At 50.9% G+C, this 20,525-nt stretch overlaps 1 protein-coding gene across 1 annotated transcript in view; it reads left to right on the top strand.

The window, feature by feature from the left end:
• Positions 1-365: 365 nt before the first annotated feature.
• UNC13D (unc-13 homolog D) overlaps positions 366-20,525 on the top strand; it is a 40,957-nt gene continuing 20,797 nt past the window's right edge. Inside the window, exons 1-12 of the mRNA XM_024214139.3 lie at positions 366-422; positions 8,321-8,353; positions 9,009-9,116; positions 9,887-9,946; positions 12,436-12,502; positions 12,856-13,048; positions 14,104-14,148; positions 14,968-15,036; positions 17,604-17,673; positions 18,278-18,382; positions 19,658-19,750; positions 20,396-20,499. Coding sequence (XP_024069907.2) covers positions 366-422; positions 8,321-8,353; positions 9,009-9,116; positions 9,887-9,946; positions 12,436-12,502; positions 12,856-13,048; positions 14,104-14,148; positions 14,968-15,036; positions 17,604-17,673; positions 18,278-18,382; positions 19,658-19,750; positions 20,396-20,499 — 1,004 coding nt within the window. The remainder of the gene's footprint in view (positions 423-8,320; positions 8,354-9,008; positions 9,117-9,886; positions 9,947-12,435; positions 12,503-12,855; positions 13,049-14,103; positions 14,149-14,967; positions 15,037-17,603; positions 17,674-18,277; positions 18,383-19,657; positions 19,751-20,395; positions 20,500-20,525) is intronic.

The raw sequence follows: 20,525 nt of genomic DNA, 5'->3' as shown, positions 1-20,525 counted from the left end.
TGCCACATTCACCTACAACTCTCGATAGCTAATAATGTGAAAGAAACTGAGGATCCAGCCGTGGATCAGAGGAACGCAGCCTCAGTCCCTCCCCAATGCTAGACCCCAGATGGAGTCCACAAGCAGGGGAGAAAGTATAGCTCAAGATCTATTGAACGAGGCCCCTGTGCATTTCCGGTTGCTGTTAAAATGGTCAGGGTGAGATAAAGAGTGTGGTTTCCTCTGAGCATATGAACAAGGGGAGGGGCGGAGGAGGTGATGCTGGTGGGGAGGGCTGTTCAAGCCCAAATAAGCAGGGCTGTAGCTGTGTTCTCTGGGGCTTGGCCTCCTGCATCCAGCACAGACTTGCTCTGATCCACCCCAGCATGGAGTCCGTCAGCGAGATGCCAGCGGGGGACGGCCCTGGGGAGGACAGCAGTGACGTATGTGGTCTCTTTACTCTCATTTTAAACAGGTGTTTACATTGCATGCTATGCGTCTCTGATTTCATGCCTGGTGTTCTCACTTCCCCTCGCTCCCACTTTGCTCAGAGCTTGAGACGTTGCTGCACAGAGCTTCTTCTGGGGTTTAATTGTTGGCACACGGAGGGACTAGGAGGAGAGCCAGGGGCTACTAAGTCCTGAGGTTCCCCTGAGGTCCAAAATTGAGGGCTAAAGTCTCCAACCTAGAAGGAGATGAGAGCTCTCAACACCTTGGAGAAGGTGCTTGGCCCTATATGATCTGTGTCTACACTAAACGCTCTCAATCCTTCACCACTGCTGTAGCACTGTTGCTGCTCCATCAATTCTGGCAATCAGGGGCGCTCCAGTGTAGACTTCAAGCAGGTCTAGATTACCTGGTGGTAAAAACACTGCTGGCTGGTCTACATTAGCACTGCCACTGTGCCAAGCACCACTGGAGCGATAATGGTGGGAGATTAAGAAGAGAAACCTCATTGTAGTCATGGTTATTGAGTAGCAAGGGCAAAAGTGCCCAGTGAGAGATTGATGCGGGCAGGCACTAGGGCATCTGCACTATGCTTCTTTGCCAGAGATGTTCCACCGTTGCAATTCTACCAGTGAAGAAGGACATACTCTGAATATCATCCTCCACAGTTGAGGGCATCTGCCCTGGGATTGTTGATCCACCGTCTTAGGGTCCTTTTGGGCGCCTCACTGCTACTGTATTCCCAAGTAGCCCTAGCAGCTAAAAATACTACTTCCATCTGCAACAAGCCCAAAGACTGTACAACAGCTGATCCTACGCAGGCTTGATTACTGCAGCTCAAAGCCACGTGCTCTGGAAAAATCTCCCACTAGTACAAAACACAGCAGCCTATGTACTTCGTCGTAAAGGTTCCTGGGACCACATCTTGGTGCTATCTGCACTGGCTCCCCAAGCTAATCTGTCCTGATAATCAAAGCCCTCCATGGGATTGGCCATAGCTATCTGGCAGGTTGCCTCTCCCTCTGCAAGTCTGATTTTCCACATCAGGTATGTTCTGCCTGACCAATGAAACTGTCCACTAACAAGAGAGGCTCAGGAGTGCAGGAGACTTTCACAAGACCTGGACCTAGACTGTGAAACTCCCTCCCATTCGAGGCAAGACTGACCACAGGCCTCAGGACGTTCTGCACTAAATGCAAACTCTGGTTCTTCAGCTTAGCTTTTCCCTAATAATCTCCATGCACACACAAATGAGCAAAAGAACAAAAAACCAACCAACCCCAGAACAAAAACACCCTCTCAAATTAATCAAGCTATTTCTCCTATAGGCGGGTGGCAACGCTGACAGCCCCTAGTCATCGGCAGGCGGGATCGAACCAGGGGCCTCTGGAGCTTAAAGCATGAGCTAAAAGCCAACTGGCTGTTAGCTAAGGCTGTAGAGCAGACTCATTTGATCTCTCTTAGTGGTCTTGGTGCCACTAGCTGGGACAGAACACCACACCCAGGAGGTGTGTGGGTTACACTGGCAAGAAAGAAAGAGACTGTTGTTTCTATATGGGGGGCCATGAAAGTGTCGAGAAAGAGAGAGCGAGCCAAAAGCAGCATCTACCCTCCCCTCTTACAGTCCCGCTGCAGCCTACAACTGGGGAAGAAGTGGAACTGGGGTCCAGCAGATAAGGGATTGTATTGAGGAAGAACAAAGACCTTTCCACTTGTGCTTGAAACAGTGCTGCACCTGTGGCTCAGTCTGAAGGATGGTTGGAGGGCTGGGAGGCTTTTGATCCACAGAAACAGCTTGCGGGAGAAAGGTCATTACACTCTGCTTCCGGGGGAAGGACAATACTCTGTTTCAAGCACGGTGTAGGGGACAATATAAATGCAGTGTTTCCAAGACTGGAGGTGCTCCAAGGACCGGGAGGCTGCAGAAGCTGGAATGTGCTGCTTTTAGAGAGGATCGTTGCAAGCAGAGCTATTCAGGAACCAAAGAGCGAAATACAGCTTCCAGCTGTCTCCAGCTATTTGCCAGGGATAACCTAGCAGACTGGAACAACGGGGGTAGAAATGGCTTTCCCTCCCCCTATAGTTTAAGGATCAAATTCATCCTGGGTGTAACTACTGACTTCAGTCAAATACCCCTGGGATTACTTTGGCCCTAATTTTTGTATTAAAAAATTTGTTTCCATCTCTTTTTTCCACACAGATCCTGTAAGTAATGTAGCTATTACACCTCTGCCATTCCAGTGCTACTGAGCGCTCATCTGCCTCTGCCATGACTTAATAGTTCGCTCTTGGACCTTTCCTGCGCTGTGGGGGCTGCCTTTGGTGAAACTGAATGGTGGTTTTGTGATGTGCTATGTGTGTGCTGAGCCCTGAGCTAAAAGGAACACTCATTTCACTTGTGGCCTAAGGAAAATTTGAAACTGATCTCTTGCAAGGCGCTGTGATAATGCTTTTTCACACTGTCCTTTAACTGTCCCACGCCTGATTTCTTGTGCCTAGTCATTATGCTGCTGCGAGACTAATGCTACAGGTCACATGAGAATTTAAACCATACCATGTCCACTTAAAACATAACCTAATCACCCAGTTTGTGGTGGTGAAATCACCACTCATCAGGCGATGCTACGTGCTAGGAATGTGTTGCTCAGTTCTCGGGCTGTGGTTGAGTGAGTGAATACCTGTGAAATAAAGGCCCACTCACCTTCTGAGTTAACTGGGTGTGCACTAGCCCAGTGGTTCTCAACCAGGGGTCTGGGGCGCCCTAGGGGGCCGCAAGCAGGTTTCAGGGGGGACACCAAGCAGGGCCAGCATTAGACTCGCTGGGGACCAGGGTAGAAAGCCGAAGCCCCACTGCATGGGGCTGAATCCCAGGGCCCTGACCCCGCCACCCAGGGCTGAAGCCTACGCTATGTAGCTTCACGGGGGGCCCTGTGGCCTGGGGCCCCAGGCAATTGCCCTGCTTGCTCCCCCTAATGCCGACCCTGGCTTTTATATGCAGAAAACCAGCTATTGTGGCACAGGTGGGCTGTGGAGTTTTTATAGCATGTTGTGGGGGCCTCAGAAAGAAAAAGGTTGAGAATCCCTGCACTAGCCCCTACTACCAGGCAGAGAAGTCTTTGAAGAGAAATAACTTTGTGCTTGTGAGGACTTGCTGGTATCTTTGGCTTTGGCAGAGGAAAGGACATTGGCTGGAAAGGTCCCATTTTGTTTAGAGATGAGCTTGAGCCGCAAAGCTGGGAGCTGAACTTCCCCAAAGTTTGGGGGTTGTTGGGATCAGAAGTGCTGGTCCGACTCATTAAACAAAAAAAGGACCAGATCGATGCCCCACTTGGATCAGCTCCAAACGTGCGCCATGCTTGGGTGTTGTAGATCCAGAGCCATGTCTAATTTTTGGTTTTGATTGAATTGCTTTTTACATAATGCACAAAGTTAAGCAAGTTTTCAAAAATTCACCTCGCTGCAATATAGGATCCACCATGTTATCATGACCCACGTATTATAAAGTAAACAACGCTTGATACTAGAGATCAAACATTTTGTTGTTGTTCATAGCAAAGGTCAAATGTGTAACCTTCAGATGATCAGATACTATTATTACCCCTTCTCCATTAATAGGAGGCACCCATATATCAACAAGGAGCAACATAATGATGCTGTCTGGACAGTATTTCCTTCCTGGAAAACACAGTTAGGATTTATATGTCCTCTTGGCTTTTCTGTGTTAACTTTATAAACCCAAAACAACACTGTCTCAAAGGGAAATCACACTGACTGTGTGACATGACAATAAAATGCAAACATCATGGTGTTTCTAGGAAAACAAGCTGTACAGAGAAAGTGTGGGGGTTAGTGGCTCCTTTCTACAAATCTTAGCCATTTATTTGTAAAGAAGCCTCTAGTCACCTTGCGCCATAATCCCTGGAATTCCCCAAACCTTTATACCAAGAATCTCATGTGTCCTTTCTTTCATCATAAGAGCATAAGAACAGCCATACTGAGTCAGACCAAAGGTCCATCTAGCCCAGTATCCTGTCTTCTGACAGTGGCCAATGCCAGGTGCCCCAGAGGGAATGAACAGAACAGGTGATTCATGTCAAGTGATCCATGCCGTCCTCCACTCTCAGCTTCTGGCAAACAGAGGCTAGGGACACCATCCCTGCCCCTCCTTGCTCATCGCCATTAATGGACCTATCCTCCATGAACGTATCTACTTCTTTTTTGAATCAATCATGCATACTACTGACCTTCATAATGAATAGAACAAGATACTCATCTCCCACATAGCTCAAACGCCACATTAGCATCTCTCCTATTCTTTTGAATGTATCTGTCCCTCACCAGTAACTCCTGAACTGAGTCGAGATGTGTTTGCTCCAAGCCCGCACTCTTGCTCCTGGCGTCATTAATACTGGATTCCAAGGAACTGTCTGTAGCAAAGGGCTCTGCTGCCACTTTTGATCGGCTGCCATTACTGGCCTGGATAATTGAATTGGAAGAAATTGTCTCTTCCTCCTGATGGGGGATTTTTTTCTTCCCAGTGTTGAACAGCCACCTGTTTAGAATGGATATCTGTGTCCACATTAGCACCACCAGACTAGAATGTGAAACATTCAAAAGTACCAGGAGATCCCAGATCTCCTTAGAGAAGCATCTGGTGCTTCCGTAAAGGCCTTGCTTTTAACTGTACTGAACCCAGGACCTGAGTGAAGAATGTGCCGCACTCCCTAGGCACATAGGATTGGTCATACCAAATGACCATGTGTCCTTCAGCAGTGGCCAATATTTGAGGCTTCAGAGCTAGGGACACCAACCTAGGTGGTCAGTTCTGCTCTTCTGATGGTGAGTGTGGGGGGAGAGGAAATTCCTTCCTGAGGCAACAAACTGACACCTGAAAGCATGAGACTTAGGTCCTCCTCAACTTATCTTTCTTGGCTTGCCTAGTTACAAGTGTTTATTGGTCACAAAGTTATCCAGCCTTTTAAAAATGTATCTACAGACTTTGTCTCTGACACACTGCTGCCAAGAATTTCTCAGGTCAGTTATGCTCCTGGTGAAGGATTCCTGGGGGGTTGGGTCCTGTCACACTGTGGGCTTTCTCTCTCCAGGAGGGTGATCAACCTATCCCCAAACAAAAACAAACTACACTCTTCCCCTGTGTAGAGCAATGAAAGAAAGTCCTTCCCTCACCTGGGATACAATACAAGTTTGCAGTTATTTAAAATAAACGTTCTCTTTTCTTGGGAGACAAGTAGTATTTGCCCTCTCTCAAATCTCTCCACTAGCTTTCCTTCTCCTTTCATACCCAATGGTTGCACCTGCTTTAGGTTACTGAGCCCAGCTACACGTGCTCCACACCCCCTAACTGTCCCCTGTCTGCTTCTGCCCCTTGCAGAGTTGACCGGGGAATGGAGGGATGAGCTGGGGCTGACTAGGGGATTCATGGGACCTTGTTGGGTAGTATGTCCCAGTCCCCCTCTCCTGCCTTTCCCCTCCAAGTGCCTCCCACTGCCCCCTTGAAATAAATCCATTGGGTGGAGCTGCTCTGATAGGGAAAGTGCTGCACAGTACAGATGCCAAGCAGGAGGAGTATTTTGTTAGACGCCCCACGCCTCGTCGCCACACCAAACCCTACTGGGTCGTGCAGAACCTGCCTGTATCCCTTGTTAAACTGAAACCTCAGAAAGGTTTGTTCTGCCTGCCGTGAGGGAAGGGTGTAAGTTTCTATTTTGCTGTTTCTCCAGGTGTCTCAGTTGTATGGTGCAGGGCTTTTGTTTACTCGCCCACGCTGAGTGCGAAGTGGCTGGGTCTTTGTAAGTTCCGGTGAGGCGCGACTGCCATGCCTCTGATTTGACGTGGTGGAGGTGCTATGCTGAGACCTTCCGGACCAGACTATCGAAGCTTGAACGGCTGTGTTTAGTGCAGGGGCGCTCTGATGGGCACACTGCTCGGGCTCTATGACTTCATGGACCACACTGTGTATGGCCCTGCCCATCTGCCTGTGACATTCTGTTGGCATTCTGTCAAGGCCCTTTACAGTGATATGAACCCCCAGTGAAGGGGCTGTTGTCTAGACCCATGACTATCCCTCAAAGAGTTGTGAGTACAGCCCTAAAGGCACCTCTTCAAAGCCCTGTGTAGTGAGGTGGCCCTCCTGTGATGGAGCAGTTAGTTGTCTGGCAATGATTCTCTGAACAGCACCTGTAGGCCCTGGAGGGTTGAGATTTTCCAAGAGGGTGTGTAACTATGCCAATAGACCATCTGACCAGTGGTTCTCAAGGTCTTCCAGGGGTACCTCAACTCATCTAGATATTTGCCTAGTTTTACAACAGGCTACATAAAAAACACTAAGGAAGCCAGTACAAGCTAAAATTTCATACAATGACTTGTTTGGATTGCTCTATGTACCATACACTGAAATGTAAGTGCAATATATTCCAGTTAATTCATTTTATAATTGTGTGATAAAATGAGAAAGTAAGCGATATTTCATTAATAGTGTGCTCTGACACTTTTGTATTTTTATGTCTGATTTTGTAAGCAAGTCGTTTTTAAGTGAGGCGAAACTTGGGGTATGCAAGACAAAGCAGACTCCTGAAAGGAGTCTGGAAAGTTGAGAACCGCTGATCTAGAAGTACAGGCTATGCATGTGCTTGAGCCTCTCCAAAATAATCTGTCGCAGTTCAGGGCACCTGCACCTGTATTCTCTCCTCTGTGGTCCACCAAGGGCATCCACTCTTAGGCTTCTCACTCCCCGGCCATTACCTCTCTTGGGCAGAGTCATGTGTCTCTCTCCCTGCTGACCGGGTTATTTTCAGGCTTCACAGTTCCCTGCCTACACTGTGAATTCCCCAGCAAGTTAGACTGGCTAAGCAAGCCTGCTTTGCTTCCCTTTCTCGGAGGTTATAAACAGCGTAATTGCCCACAGTTAAGTTACAACACAGCTCTTCCTAAGCAAGCACATTTATTTTTAAGGTAAAAGCATCCTAGAGAAAACATTAAAAACAATCAAAGAACCTACATGTATGGTAATAAGCCTGCCAGAGATCATCCCCAGCTCCAGCAAGGGCTCCGGCAGGTGATCAGCCCTTCAAACGCTACCAAGGGGGTTTTCTGTGGTCACAAGTTAGGGTGACCAGATGTCCCGATTTTACAGGGACAGTCCCGATATTTGGGGCTTTTCCTTATATAGGCTCCTATTACCCCTCACCCCCTGTCCCGATTTTTCACACTTGCTATCTGGTCACCCTATCACAAGTTCATTACAGCTCAGAACAAGCACCTCCAGGAATGGGTCACGTCCTTCTAACCTGTCCCAGGGAGGAATGGGGCCTCCCTTGTACAAAAGCTTCTGCCCTTTTGCTGGATGCAAAAGCAGGGCCTGAGTGAGTTTAACTCAGGCTATTTATCTAAAAGACCTTTTTTTGTCTGTTAGTTCTCTAGAGACTCTGGTTTGAAGCAGTATATGCGAGCCTCTCGAGTGTTGGCAAAAAGAACAGGAGTACTTGTGGCACCTTAGAGACTAACAAATTTATTAGAGCATAAGCTTTCGTGGGCTACAACCCACTTCTTCGGATGCCTCTTGGGAGGTGTTAAACCTGAGTGAATTTGCCTAACCACCCCCCTGCTGTCCTAGCGCCTGAAGGGCTGTGGTCCCCCACCCCTAGGGAAGTCCATATGATCCCTGGCTCACAATGCTACCGTGCACTTAACACAGCTATTGGAGGAAGTTAATGCATCTGTCACAATCTACATGTCGTTTTTAAAAGCATGCAGAGAGGAGAAGGAAGCACCCGTGGCCTTGTTGCATTCTCAGAAAAAACATCTGATGAAAAAACGGTTGTTACGCCATCAAAACTGAATGGAAACGTGTCTCTGTCTTTCTTGTTTCTTCTAGATGGACCTGTCCCACCGATTTTCCAGGCGAGAGGTATGAGTCTGGCATTGTTTCTTTAATCAATGGAGTGTTGGTGAAAGGGTTGGCAGCCCTACATATGGACGTCCTTTTTTCTATCCATATAGACAGGCAGTGGCAATGCAAGCTTCCCTGCAATGTGCCTTAGCACAGGTTCCAGCCTTATGGAGTACTTACTAGTCCTCTGTGGAGACTGCCAACAAAGACGCTGATTAGTGGCAATTGCCATGTTGACAAAACACCTCTAGAACTAGGCTTGATTATAACAATGTCCAGTTGCTACCAGCCTGCTCCGGCTTCAGCTATTCCCGCTAGCAAAGCACTGGGAAGTGCATTGCTGTAAAAGCTGCCCGAAAGCAAGTGTGTTCTACTGAGCATGGGTCAGTGCTGAAGGGGGAGTATAACAGGCTTGATTTGAGGCATGGGATAACATGGCCAGGAGCTTTCTAGACAGTATGTCCTGCTGCTTATTCTGGGCAGCAGACGCAATTTGTGAAAGGAGAGCAAACACGTTTCCCCTTGTGTTTTATGGAGGAAACATTTAACAGTACAATCCATGCACACACCCCCACCCCGCCCCAGAAAAGACATCATCCAGCATGCCGGAGACTAGCTCACACAATGTCTAGTAGAGGAGCTGACTGTCACCTGTCACCCTCTTGCCCTGCAGCTCAACCTCTTGTACGAGGAGGTTCTCTACACCATCCTGCACCGCCAGGGCAAGCCCGAACCCACTTATGTTGCCGATGCCGATGAATTGTACGAGTATGTGCAAAAGGTCAGTCCCTGGGCCCATCCAGGTCAAGGGAAAGTGCATGTCCTGCAGCTCCTTGAAACCCTGCCCTACGTTCCTGTCCTCTTGCTATCCTGCGATCGGACGGGGGCTCGCTCTCTACCTCTAGCCTGCAAAACTCCCTCAGTCCCACATTGGGAAGAGGCCCCCTCCATGCCCCAACCCTGGAGTTCCCTCTGTCCCACACTGAGCGGGAGTTCTTCTCGCCGTATTTCAGATCCCTGCAGCTGCTGGGGTTGCTCTGCAGAGCAGGAATAAGGCATGAATCTTTTCTCCGAGCTCCTGCAGTTCGAGGGGCCCTGCTGGACACAGGCGTGAGTCATAGTCAGAGCAGCAGTCAGCAGCACAGAGCAGCATGAGTAACACCAGCCAGCTGCCTGAGCAGGGTCGCAGGAGGGTCGGGTACCTGGGAGTGGGAGGAAAATAATAACCACAGGGAAGGGGAAGGGCAGCAGAGTCCGCTCAGGGGCTGGGAGCGGAAGTGCAGCTGAGAGGAGCAGTCTGGCCGGGAAGAAGCCATTATCTAGGGGAGGGACAGGCTAGGAAGTCTGTCTGGACTGTGCCCAAGTGTTCATGAGTCTGGGTCCTGATTAGGCTTAATTTAAGCTGTTCTCTCCTTTCCCATCAAACCCTTTGTGAGTGCCAGCTGGCTCCCAGAGGAAGGGAATAGTGGTTCCAGATGGGAAGCCCTTGGATGTATCCCAGGTCCCATTGTTATAAAGCCAACCCTATATCTTCTGTAATATTTAAAACAGGCCTTCAGCATGGACCCGGAGGAGCATCACGTTATACTGCAGCGGGTCAGAGACTTGGAGGTAAAGTCTGCTCATCTCCCCCAGATCACACCACCCATAAGTGGGGGCATTCTCCGTACATTTCTATTCCGCAGTCTCCTGCAATGCCAGCAGAATTTGTGCCGGGTCACTTCTCCCTGTGGGCCCAGGCCAGGTAAAACTCCCATTGAGTTCAGCAGGGTCAGCTCGTGTGTGTACATGAATGTGTGATAGATACAGGCATCATCCCTTAAGTGTGTGCCCGCCCCAGGGCAGCGCATCTGTAGCAAGAACTCAAGGGATTCCCCATTCTACAGAGTGGTAACATGTTCAGGTGACATGGCCGTGTGTATCTATAGCCTGCACACGTGCTACTGACCTCAGTGCTTCAGTTATGTGGAACAACATAGAGGCTAGGTCAATGCCAGAGATATGTTTAATATGGATATCCCCAAGGATTGGTCCTAAACCCTGTGCCCTATTTAGGTAGGATAGCAGCTGGTTAGCTAAGGGCCGGGTGGACTATCCATAATCCAAGTTTGTCCCTTGATACTGAAAGTCATTGCTATCAAATCCGGATTAAAGTCTTATGTTTTGGGGAGCAAGGAGGGAAACCAACCAGCCAGGGTGAGATTCTGGAAAGAAGTAGGTGACTTATATGGGATGATCCCCCACCTGTCAGCTTTTGTCCCCTCTGCCAAGTCTGTGGGGCTGAAAGACCAGTTATGAAAAGGAGATAGGAGCCAGACCGTGGGAACGACTGCACAGGACCTGGAGGTGAAATTTCCAGCTCAGGAAGATGAGCTAGCGCGCTAAAAGCAGAAGTGTAGCTGTGGCGGTGTGGGCGGCAGGATGGGCTGGCTGCACCGCATACAGTCCTGCCTGGGACCCGAGCCCATCCCACTGTCCGAGCCATGGGAGCTACACTTCTATTTTTAACCTGCTAGCACGAGTATGTCGACCTGAGCTGGAAGTTACATCTCCAGCTTCGGTGTTGACATACTCACGAGGCATGTTCCCTCCCACTCGGTGCTCCTTAGTGGAATTACAGAATGCAGCCTGGTGGGCAGCAGCAGCTCTGTCAGGAGCCATCTCTGCTGCCCCCAGGGGAGGGAGTGGATGCTGGAGGAGAGAGACCCTCTGTGCACCTGGCCTGGAGCTGAGGAGCAGGGTGGCTCTAGCTTTTTTGCCGCCCCAAGCACGGCAGGCGGGCTGCCTGCGGCGGCTTGCCTGCGGGAGGTCCGCCGGTCCCGCGGCTTCGGCGTACCCGCCGCCGAATTGCCGCTGAATCCACGGGACTGGCGGACCTCCCGCAGGCAAGCCGCCGAAGGCTGCCTGACTGCCGCCCTTGCAGGGACCGGCAGGGCGCCCCCCGCGGCACGCGCTTGGAGCGGTGGTGCCTGAAGCTGCCACTGCTGAGGAGTTGGGGGCAATATTTCCCATAAGTCCCTTGTCCTCAGATGCTTTCTTTGGCCTTGCCCACTCTACCGCATATTTCCACGGCTCCCATGGGTGGAAAAGGTGACTGAGCAGCTTCCTCTTTAGTCCCTCGGAAGTTCCGTGACTAATCTGTTCCCCTCCGTGCAGAGGTGGGAGAGGATCAGGGCTCAGAAGCAATTGAAAGTATTGTTGGTTGGGTTTGGTTTTTGTTTCTTGAGAGAACTTTGCCACCTCTCTCAGCACTGACCTCTGACAGCAAAAAGAAATAGCTAAAGAGAGTCACACGTGGTGCTGAGGGGATCTGTCCGTCAGCAACTTTCCAGTCATATCCTTAAAAGGGATACTGTCAACGTCTGAACACGTTGTGACCCTGCTGCTTGTTTAGGTCCAAACTTTGGTCTTCATGATTGATGCAGTCTGGGAGGTAATGTGTGCTAGTGGTTGAAGGGGACTGGCAGGGTCACAGGTCAGGAGGTTATGCTATAAAGACAAGCCTCTGCTTATTTACAGTACTTTGTGCGCTTGACAGCACAATGTATGGTCAGTTTCACTCTTGGTCAGTGGTCAGTTGCATTTCCTACACTGCTCTGAAGGGGCTGCTGTGCATCAAGGGGAGGGCTTGGCGAGAGGGTAATTGCCACAAAAGCTGAATCAGAAATGGCAGCAGGCAGATGTGTACAGAGAGGAAGGAAGGGGAGAGCTATGCTTGATGTTTGCCTTAAACTCCCAGCTTCTGGAGTCACGTGATTATGTGAGAATCAGCTTTCATTTTTTTAAAAAGTAAGTTTCTAGTCCTCCTGGTTGTGGAGAAATATGACCTGAGTGCTCCATAAAAGCTAAAAAAAAACAGAAGGCAAATTAAAAAAAACCCCTCTAAATTTATTATTTTAAAAAGATCTTTTCTCAGCCATTTTCTCATGATTTTTTGGGGCCTGATATTTGAGTGTGTGGGGTTGGCAATAGTGAAACTGTGTGCTGCTTCCTTGTTTTATCATGGGGTTTACAAATAAATCGAACACACATTCACTTCTGTGTATGATGGAGATTTTTCCTTCAGGTGAGATGAGGTAGGTTTTTTTGTTTAATTCCAGAAACCTATTTTTTGTCTGAAAGTGACTGTGAAGCAAGCCAAAGGCATTCTGGGTAAAGATGTCAGTGGTAAGTGTGATTACATGTATGACACACATACATATGTACCTGATTAGAGCAGGGGACTGGGACCCAGGAGATCTGGGTTCTGTTCTCACATCTGCTGTCTGACCTTGGGCAAGTTGGTCGCCCATCTGTGCCTCAATATCCCTATTTTTAAGATGTGATGTGAGGATTAATTAATGTTTGTGAAGCGCTTTGAGCTCCTCAGGTTGAAGGGGCCCAGTGCAAAGTATTGTTATCATTGTTCACTCCCCCGCGAGAGGCAGGCGGACCTTGGTACAAAGGGTGGGTGTTGCATTTTGTCACAATAGATAATTCTGTTGGAGGAATATTTTTTTTTTAATACCTTGTGGTTGTAGGGTTCAGCGACCCGTACTGCCTGCTGGGGATAGAATCAAAAAGACAAGAGCCTGCCAGCGACAGCAGCTCCCATCCGGAGAACAAGAAGCCATTAAAGGCCGTGGTGAAAGACATGATCCCCGAAGACCAGACCCACCGCACCCAAGTCATAAATCAAACTCTCACTCCTGTGTGGAATGAGACATTTATACTGTAAGTCTTCCCCCTTGTCCCTTCCTTTCCCTTCTCTGCTGCCACAGCTGTCTCCTCTCTGCTTGCAAGGACCATTGGCAAGGAATCTAGGTCCAAAGTTTGGTCTTTGTGATTGACATAAACTGGGAGGTAACGTTGCTAGTAGGTTGTGAGGGGTGGGGGGACTGGCAGGATTACAAGCCAGGATGCTGTGCTATAAACACAGGCCTCTGCTTGTTGGAAAGAGCAGAAGCTCCTGTGTTGTTTTAGCCTGGTAAAGAAATTGGAGACAGTGGAAAAGTGAGGTGCAATGATCTCTCAGGGTATGTCTACGCTGCAAAACCAAAACACCCCTGGCAATGAGTCTCAGAGCCTGGGTCTACAGACTTGGGCTCACGCTCCAGCACTAAAAATAGCCATATAGACATTCCTGCTCCGGCTGGAGCTCAGGCTCTGAGACCCAGCGAAGGGGCTGGGCTATTTTTAGCACCGTAGCACAAGCCCCATGAACCCAAGTCTGTAGACCCAGGCTCTGAGACCAGCTGATGTGGGGTTTTTTAAATTTTTGAAGTTGATACGCCTCAGTGGGCATCTGGCTCTTGTCCAGCAGGCCTGGTCTATTGCAGGGATTAGACTTCCTTGGATCTTCTATGAATAATTTTGCCTTGTGTCTTCCATATTTGACAGCCTGGGGGCTCTTTCTAGTATTCTTGGGCAAACCAGAAAAATCTGAAGGTAATCAGCCAAAGGCCTGCCACCACTCTAGGAATCAGAACACAAACTGAGGACCTGGAGCATATTGTCCATCCATAAACCTGGGAGTGCCCCGAGTGAACTAGAGAGCAATTGTGATAGCCCAGCTGTAATAACCAGGGTTTTCAGGGGCCTGACTCGTCTTCATTCATTGACACAAAGCTACACCCCAGCCCTAGACTGTTTCTAGCTTGTGGTGGGGGCGGGGGGGCTGCCTGCCTTTAATCTCTCTCTCCTTCACCCTCCCTTCCTAATATTTGTGGCCTGAGTGCAAATGCTCTCAAAATCCCAGCAGTAACGTTTTCTGATTCTGTGTCCTGCAGGGAGTTTGATGATGAAGCAAACGCCAGCTTCCATCTGGACATGTGGTGAGTGTGATCGAGCGTATGCACCCATGCCGACTTGGGACTGAAAACTCAAGACCGGTCTGTGTGGAGAGAGCCTGCTCTGAGACAGGGCTCTGAGAGCACTACTCCTGCAGCCTGCACCCTCACAGATCCCTGTGTGGAACCCCAGTAATATACACGGGTCCCAGTCCTCCACTGCCATTGGCCGCACACTGTCCTTTACGCCTGTGGAAAGTGAGTGCGCTGTGCCGTCGGATCAGAGGAGTTGCATTCTGCAGTCACTTTGCACAGGTGGAAAGGGTTCCACGAGGTGAAAGGCAACAGAGACTCCAGCCCTGAATTTCTATGTCAAGGTTCTAGGAAGGAGGGAGGCGTCTGAGGGACAAGGAAATAAAGCCAGGTTTCCGTTCGCCCCAACCCCTGTGCCCTGGGTCTGTGTAATCTCTACAAAGGTGATGTGCCCGGGCGTCGTCAAACTGGGGCTTGTGCCCTTTTGCCTTCTTTCTGATGGATGAGGATGGCCTTGGAGGCGGGGCGGGGGTGGGGAGTTGAGGCTCCCTGCCACACTTGTTGCAAGAACTCTGCAGCTCTCGCATCTAGCATTGCAGGGTTTTATACCGCCCCCAGCACTGCACTGTATCTGGGCATCATCTCTCCTCCCCAAACTCCTGATTTTTTCCCCCTTCTGTGACTTTCCTCTGGTCCGGTGGAGTCCGTGTGTTGGGGGCCTCTCCCTTAGTCCTGACTTTGACCCCGCGGCTCCCTGGCAAACTAACGTTAATGATGCATTTTTCAATGTGCCCCCTCCTCACCTGCTGTGTTTCTGACCCTCCCCGGCAGGGACTTGGACATGGAGGAATCCGTGCGGCATAAGCTGGGAGAGCTGACAGATCTCCATGGCCTGAAGAGGTCGGTACTGGGGAGTGGGTGGACGGGCTGTCAGTCACCCTGCTCTGTTAGCAGTGCACGCACTTGGCTTGAATGCTGCTCTGAGTGCAGCGCTGTGAGGTCCTTGTTCAGCATGCTCTTGGGAGGCTCCCCTGCTGAGTTTGGGTGGTCGGCGTCAAACATTCGCTTTGCTGTGCTGTAGGCATGGGAGCAGCTCACACGCTCACCATCCCCTCCTGTGGAGATTTGCTCTTTGACCCCGGTGTCCTGTTCTTCACACTAGTTAATCCTTATCTGCCGCAGTAATGTTTCCTCTGGGGGGCTAGAATGGGCAGCCTCCTCTGAGCATGGCGCTCCACTGGAGATGTACCAGGAATGTCCTTAAAGAGAGATGCAGATAGTTTCCTTTCCCAGCCCAGCACCAAATAGGTAACTACAATGATGGGCCTGATGTACTCCAGCCTGGGATCCTGGTATCTGCTGTACTGGAGTAACAAGACCCAGCGTGCAGACCGCAAGAGACCAGGGCACATGGAGATGAAATTTGGATGTGGCAAGGACTCTGATCGGTGATGAACGCCTCCTTGCTGGGCCACAGCCTCCTCTTCCTACTCACAGTTCTGCCGTCATGTCTCTGTGACAGGTGTACCACGTGTCCTGGCTCATGTGCATGTGTTAGCCAACATGGTCACAGAACCCATGCCTGGTTAGCTGTGTCCACACTGGCACCGCATCTACCTGTGGCTGGGACAAGGATTTCTGGGGGCGTATCCCAGAGTTCATGGCTCCTCATCAACTGGAGCCTCTCTAGGAATTGTTTTGTGGTGTGTTGTGGAAGAACTTGTCTGTCTTCCCTGGACCCCTTTGTAGAAATGGCTTTAGCCCTCCCACACCTTAAGCTGAGGCGCTTCTGGCTCTGCACGCTGCTCACTTCTGTCCCTCCCTATCCTGGGACAAGCCATGGGTCTGTCAGGGGCCAGGTCAGGGCTCAACACACACTCTGCCCCATACCTCAAAGATGGGCACTCAAGCGCGCTACAATCCCAGGCGCTGACTTTCCAATGTGCCGGGGGGTGCTTGACCCTCAGCTCTTCCCCAGGCCCTGCCTCCACCCACCCCTTCCCCCAAGGCTCTGCCCCACCTCTTCCCACCCCTGCTCCACCCCCACCCCGCCTCGTTCTGCCCCCTCCCCCGAGCGCGCTGTGTCCTTGCTCTTCCCCCCTCCACTCTAGAGCCTCCTGCGTGCTGCAAAACAGCTGATTGTGCTGGGTGGGAGGCATGGGGAGAGCGGGGAGGTGCTGATCAGCAGGGCCCACCGGCGGGAGGCACTGGGGGGGGGAGGAAGGTCTGCCAGTGGGTGTTCAGCACCCACCATTTTTTCCCTGTATGTGCTCCAGCCCTGGAGCACCCACGGAGTTGGCACCTATAGGTACAATGCTCCTCTAGATGCACCTTTGAGAGCTTTCAGTGTGGATTATAGGGGGGTTAGGCGAAGGCAGGCAGCTAGCCTGCAGTGTAGGCATGCCCGTAGTGACATAGAGCCAGTGGTCTCCAAATTCCTGACTTCCAGGGGCACCTGGAGGACCAGGGGCTCATGTCTTGGGCCACAGCTCATCTGCATAATAAATTGCTCAGTTTGCATAATATTCGAATGGAAAATGAGTATCAACCACCACTGAGTGTTTATGATCTCTGCACCCAGGCTGTTTCCGGCTCTACAGGCACTTTGCATCCACCAATGTTGAGAAGGAGATGCTGAGAAAGTGCCTTATCATTTGCTTCCCTAGTTTAGCAGGTCACTTAATTTTGGTGCTGAGACTCCCAGGTGAAGGAGAGAGGGTTTTGCAGAATCATAGAAACAAGAGGGAGACAGGCAACAAAAATTATTATCGGCATGGAACAGCTTCCATATGAGGAGAGATTAAAAAGACTGGGACTGTTCAGCTTAGAAAAGAGATGACTAAGAGGGGGATGTGATAGAGGTCTGTAAAATCATGTCTGGTGTGGAGAAAGTGAATAGGGGGAAGTGTTCTTTACCCCTTCACACAACACAAGAACCAGCGATCGTCCAAGGAAAGTAATAGCAGGTTTAAAAAACATAAGGAAGTATTTCTTCACACAACACACAGTCAGTCAATGGAACTCTTTGCCAGGGGATGTTGTGAAGGCCAAAAGTATAACTGGGTTCAAAAAAGAATTAGATAACTTCATGGAAAATAGGTCCATCAATGGCTCTTAGCCAGCATGGTCAGGGACACGACCCCATGCTCCGGGTGTCTAAACCTGTGACTACCAGAAGCTGGGACTGCACGACAGGGGATGGATCACTTGATAACGTCCCTGTTCCTCATTCCCTCTGAAGCACCTGGCATTGGCCACTGTAAGAAGAAAGGATACTGGGCTAGATGGACCATTGACAATTCCGGGTCAGACCATCTGTACATTCTTCTGTTCTCTCCAATCACACCCGTCTCCTGGGCCCAGTGCAGGATTGGCCCCTCCAGTGCATTGCACAGCCTATAGATGTTTTACATTCCCAGGAAAAGATTTTCTCATTTCACCCAGCTGATTTATAATTTCCTTTCCAGGATGTTTAAGGAGGCTCGGAAAGACAAAGGGCAGGATGACTTCCTTGGGAACTTGGTTCTTCGCTTGCAGGTGAGCATGGGGATGTAGGCTTATAATGCTCTGTCGTTCTATAGCATCTTTCCTCTGAGAATCTCAAAGCATGTCACAAGCATTAATTAAATCTCACAGGGGTTGGGCAGCCCTGTAATCCCCATGTGACAGAAAGGTAAACTGAGGTCTGCAAAGCCAATCAACTGCAGAGCCAGTAATAGAACCCAGGTCTCTCACCAATGGACCCTATTTCCTTAAGGAATTAATGACTAACCGGGGCTGCTGGCCTTCGCTATTTCCCCCTTCCCCCCAGGCAATCATCAATCCCTCAGGCCAAGGTAATTCTAATGTAATTCTCAGCTATCTCGTAAATAAGCAAAGACTTATTGGTCATGCTCAATGCTGTGATGTACAACAGCTTTGCTGCTGGTGGATTTTGTATTGAAAAATTAGACTAATTTAGGAAATAAGGAAAAGTGCCTCCAGCCCATGGGTCATTTTTTAAATTAAGTATAAATGTTAATTGTCTAATATTACAAATTCCTGCCGTATTAATGTGATGGATCCTATTAGCTGAATGGGCATCCCCCTACCGCTGACGCTCCGGTGTTTGACAACCATCCATCCGTCTGTCTATCTACAGGACCTGCATTGCAGGAATGACCACTGGTACAACCTGGAGCCCCGGACAGAAACCCACCCCGACCGGGGGCAGTGCCACTTGCAGTCCCTGATGACTCACAAGAAGGTAGGAGGAGCTTTTCGTGAAGGGAGGAGGTTAAACAGGAACATGAGGTTTGTGGGTTGCTTGCCAGGGCTATATCAGCGGGGCCGGTCCTGTCGCTGCTCCGGAGGTTACAGAGGTGTAGAAGGCCCACAGGCTGCTGTAGTGACGAGGAGTGGGGAGTTCATTCTCTTGTATCCTATTTGTTCCATTTTCTCTTTGGCACTCTCTAGCACAGGGGTGGGCAAACTACGGCCTGTGGGCCACATCCGGCCCGCGGGACCATCCTGTCCGGCCCCTGAGCCCCCAGCCCCTCTCCTGCTGTCCACCCTCCCCCGCAGCCTCAGCTCACCATGACAGCAGCGTGGCTGGCTCTGGCCAAGCCCCCCCAACAACAGGGGGCCCCAGGGCCGGGCACTCGGGCAGCTCAGCACCGGCGCACCCCTTGCAGGGCGGGGGGGGCTGCACTGCGGGGGCAGGGGAGCAGGCGGGTGGTGCGGGTGGCGGGAGCTTGGGGAACGCGGCCGGAGGACTCAGGAGGAGCGCCGGGCGGCCGCACAGCCGGCCGGAGAGAAGCGGCGCTTTGAAGGGGAAACCGCCACTTCTCTCCGGTTGCGCGGCTGCCCCTGCTCCTCCTGAGTCCTCTGCCCATGTTCGCAGGGCCGCATTCCGTAAGGAGCTAGGGGGTATATGGGGGGGAGGTTCCAGGGGGGCGGTTAGGGACAGGGGGTCCCGGGAGGGGGCGGTTAGGGGACGGCGGGGGGGTTGGATGGGGGTGGGGTCCCGGCGGTGGTCAGGGGCGGGGAGTCCCGGGGGGGGTGGTCAGGGGACAAGGAGTGGGGGGGTTGGATGGGTCGGGAGTTCTGAGGGGGGGCAGTCAAGGGGTGGGAAGTGGGAGTTGGCGGATGGGGACAGGCTGTTTGGGGAGGCACAGCCTTCCCTACCCGGCCCTCCGTACCGTTTCGCAACCCCGATGTGGCCCTCGGGCCAAAAAGTTTGCCCGCCCCTGCTCTAGCATCTCCATGGGTCCTCCCATGATAAAGGTCTATATCTCAGCATCAATGGTGCCTGGTGATTAAATACCCTGAAACCAGGGCACTTGGTTTAACTCTTCCAGGAGGCAGTGTCAAACCTCCCACAAAGGATGTGGTCGCTTGGATACGAACCCAAAGTCCTGCCATTAAACAAGGGACCTCTAAATCCGGCTCCAGGTTTGTTGGATGTTGGGTGTCCTGTGGAGACGTGCTCCCTTCCATCTCACGCTCTGAGCCGTCTCCACGCTTTTGTTTCTCTTTTCAGAGGGCCACCTCTTTGAGCAAGACCCAGCCGAGTTACACCGTCCATCGCCACCTGTTGCAGCAGATGGTGCTCTATGAGATCCTGCAGCACCAGGTACATGTGAAGCCAGCAAGGGTCAGGGAAGCTGGTGGGAGCCGGGGGAGGACTGAATTTCATGCTGCAGTGCAGATGGCTCGGCTTGTGTCTCTCTTCAGAGCCGTTGGGTGTATCCCAAGAGACTTTCCAAAGCGATGAGTTACCCCCAGCGGTGCAGGCATCCAACACAACAGCCTGTGTTACTGAGAAGGGACATGCTGTGTAGCACACTGGGATCTTTAACGTCCACCTGGGACAGGCAGAAGGGGGCCTTCCTTTGACATCTCTATTAAATGACCTTGGTTTCTATGGCAATTGTGTGAGATGACATGAAACCTGGACCAGTGCCAGCCGATCTGCAGCCCTATTCCTCACTCTTGCAACAACTACTTGACCCAGCACTTTCCATTACCTTTCCAGTAAGCTCATCCCTCAGGCTGAGCCTAGGGGTGTCTGAACCGTGTGGGTATTTGCGGGGACTGATGCAATGACCATGTGACATGTGAAGGGCCCATTCTAGAGCTTGAGAGAGGAGGTGGGGCAAATGAAAGCCAAGTACAAATCACAGGAGGATCCAAATTCTATGGCTGGCTCTAGGAGACTCTTCTCTCTTCTCTTCTGCGGGGCAGGATTAACTCTCTCGCTCTTTTCTTCCCCTTACAGGCCGGGAGTACTTCCTGGGATGGGGAGCTGAGTAAACATGCCACCACTATCCTGTACCTACACGCCGCTCAGAAAGACCTGTCTGACTTTCACCAGGTCATGGCGTAAGTACCACATGCACTCGGCAAGT

The sequence above is a fragment of the Terrapene carolina genome, unplaced genomic scaffold, assembly GCF_002925995.2.
Source record: "Terrapene carolina triunguis isolate 2854851 unplaced genomic scaffold, T_m_triunguis-2.0 Scaffold192, whole genome shotgun sequence".
Lineage (NCBI taxonomy): Eukaryota > Metazoa > Chordata > Testudines > Emydidae > Terrapene > Terrapene triunguis.
The sequence above is the reverse complement of the archived record's forward strand: the minus strand, read 5'-3'. Positions and strand labels throughout refer to the sequence as shown.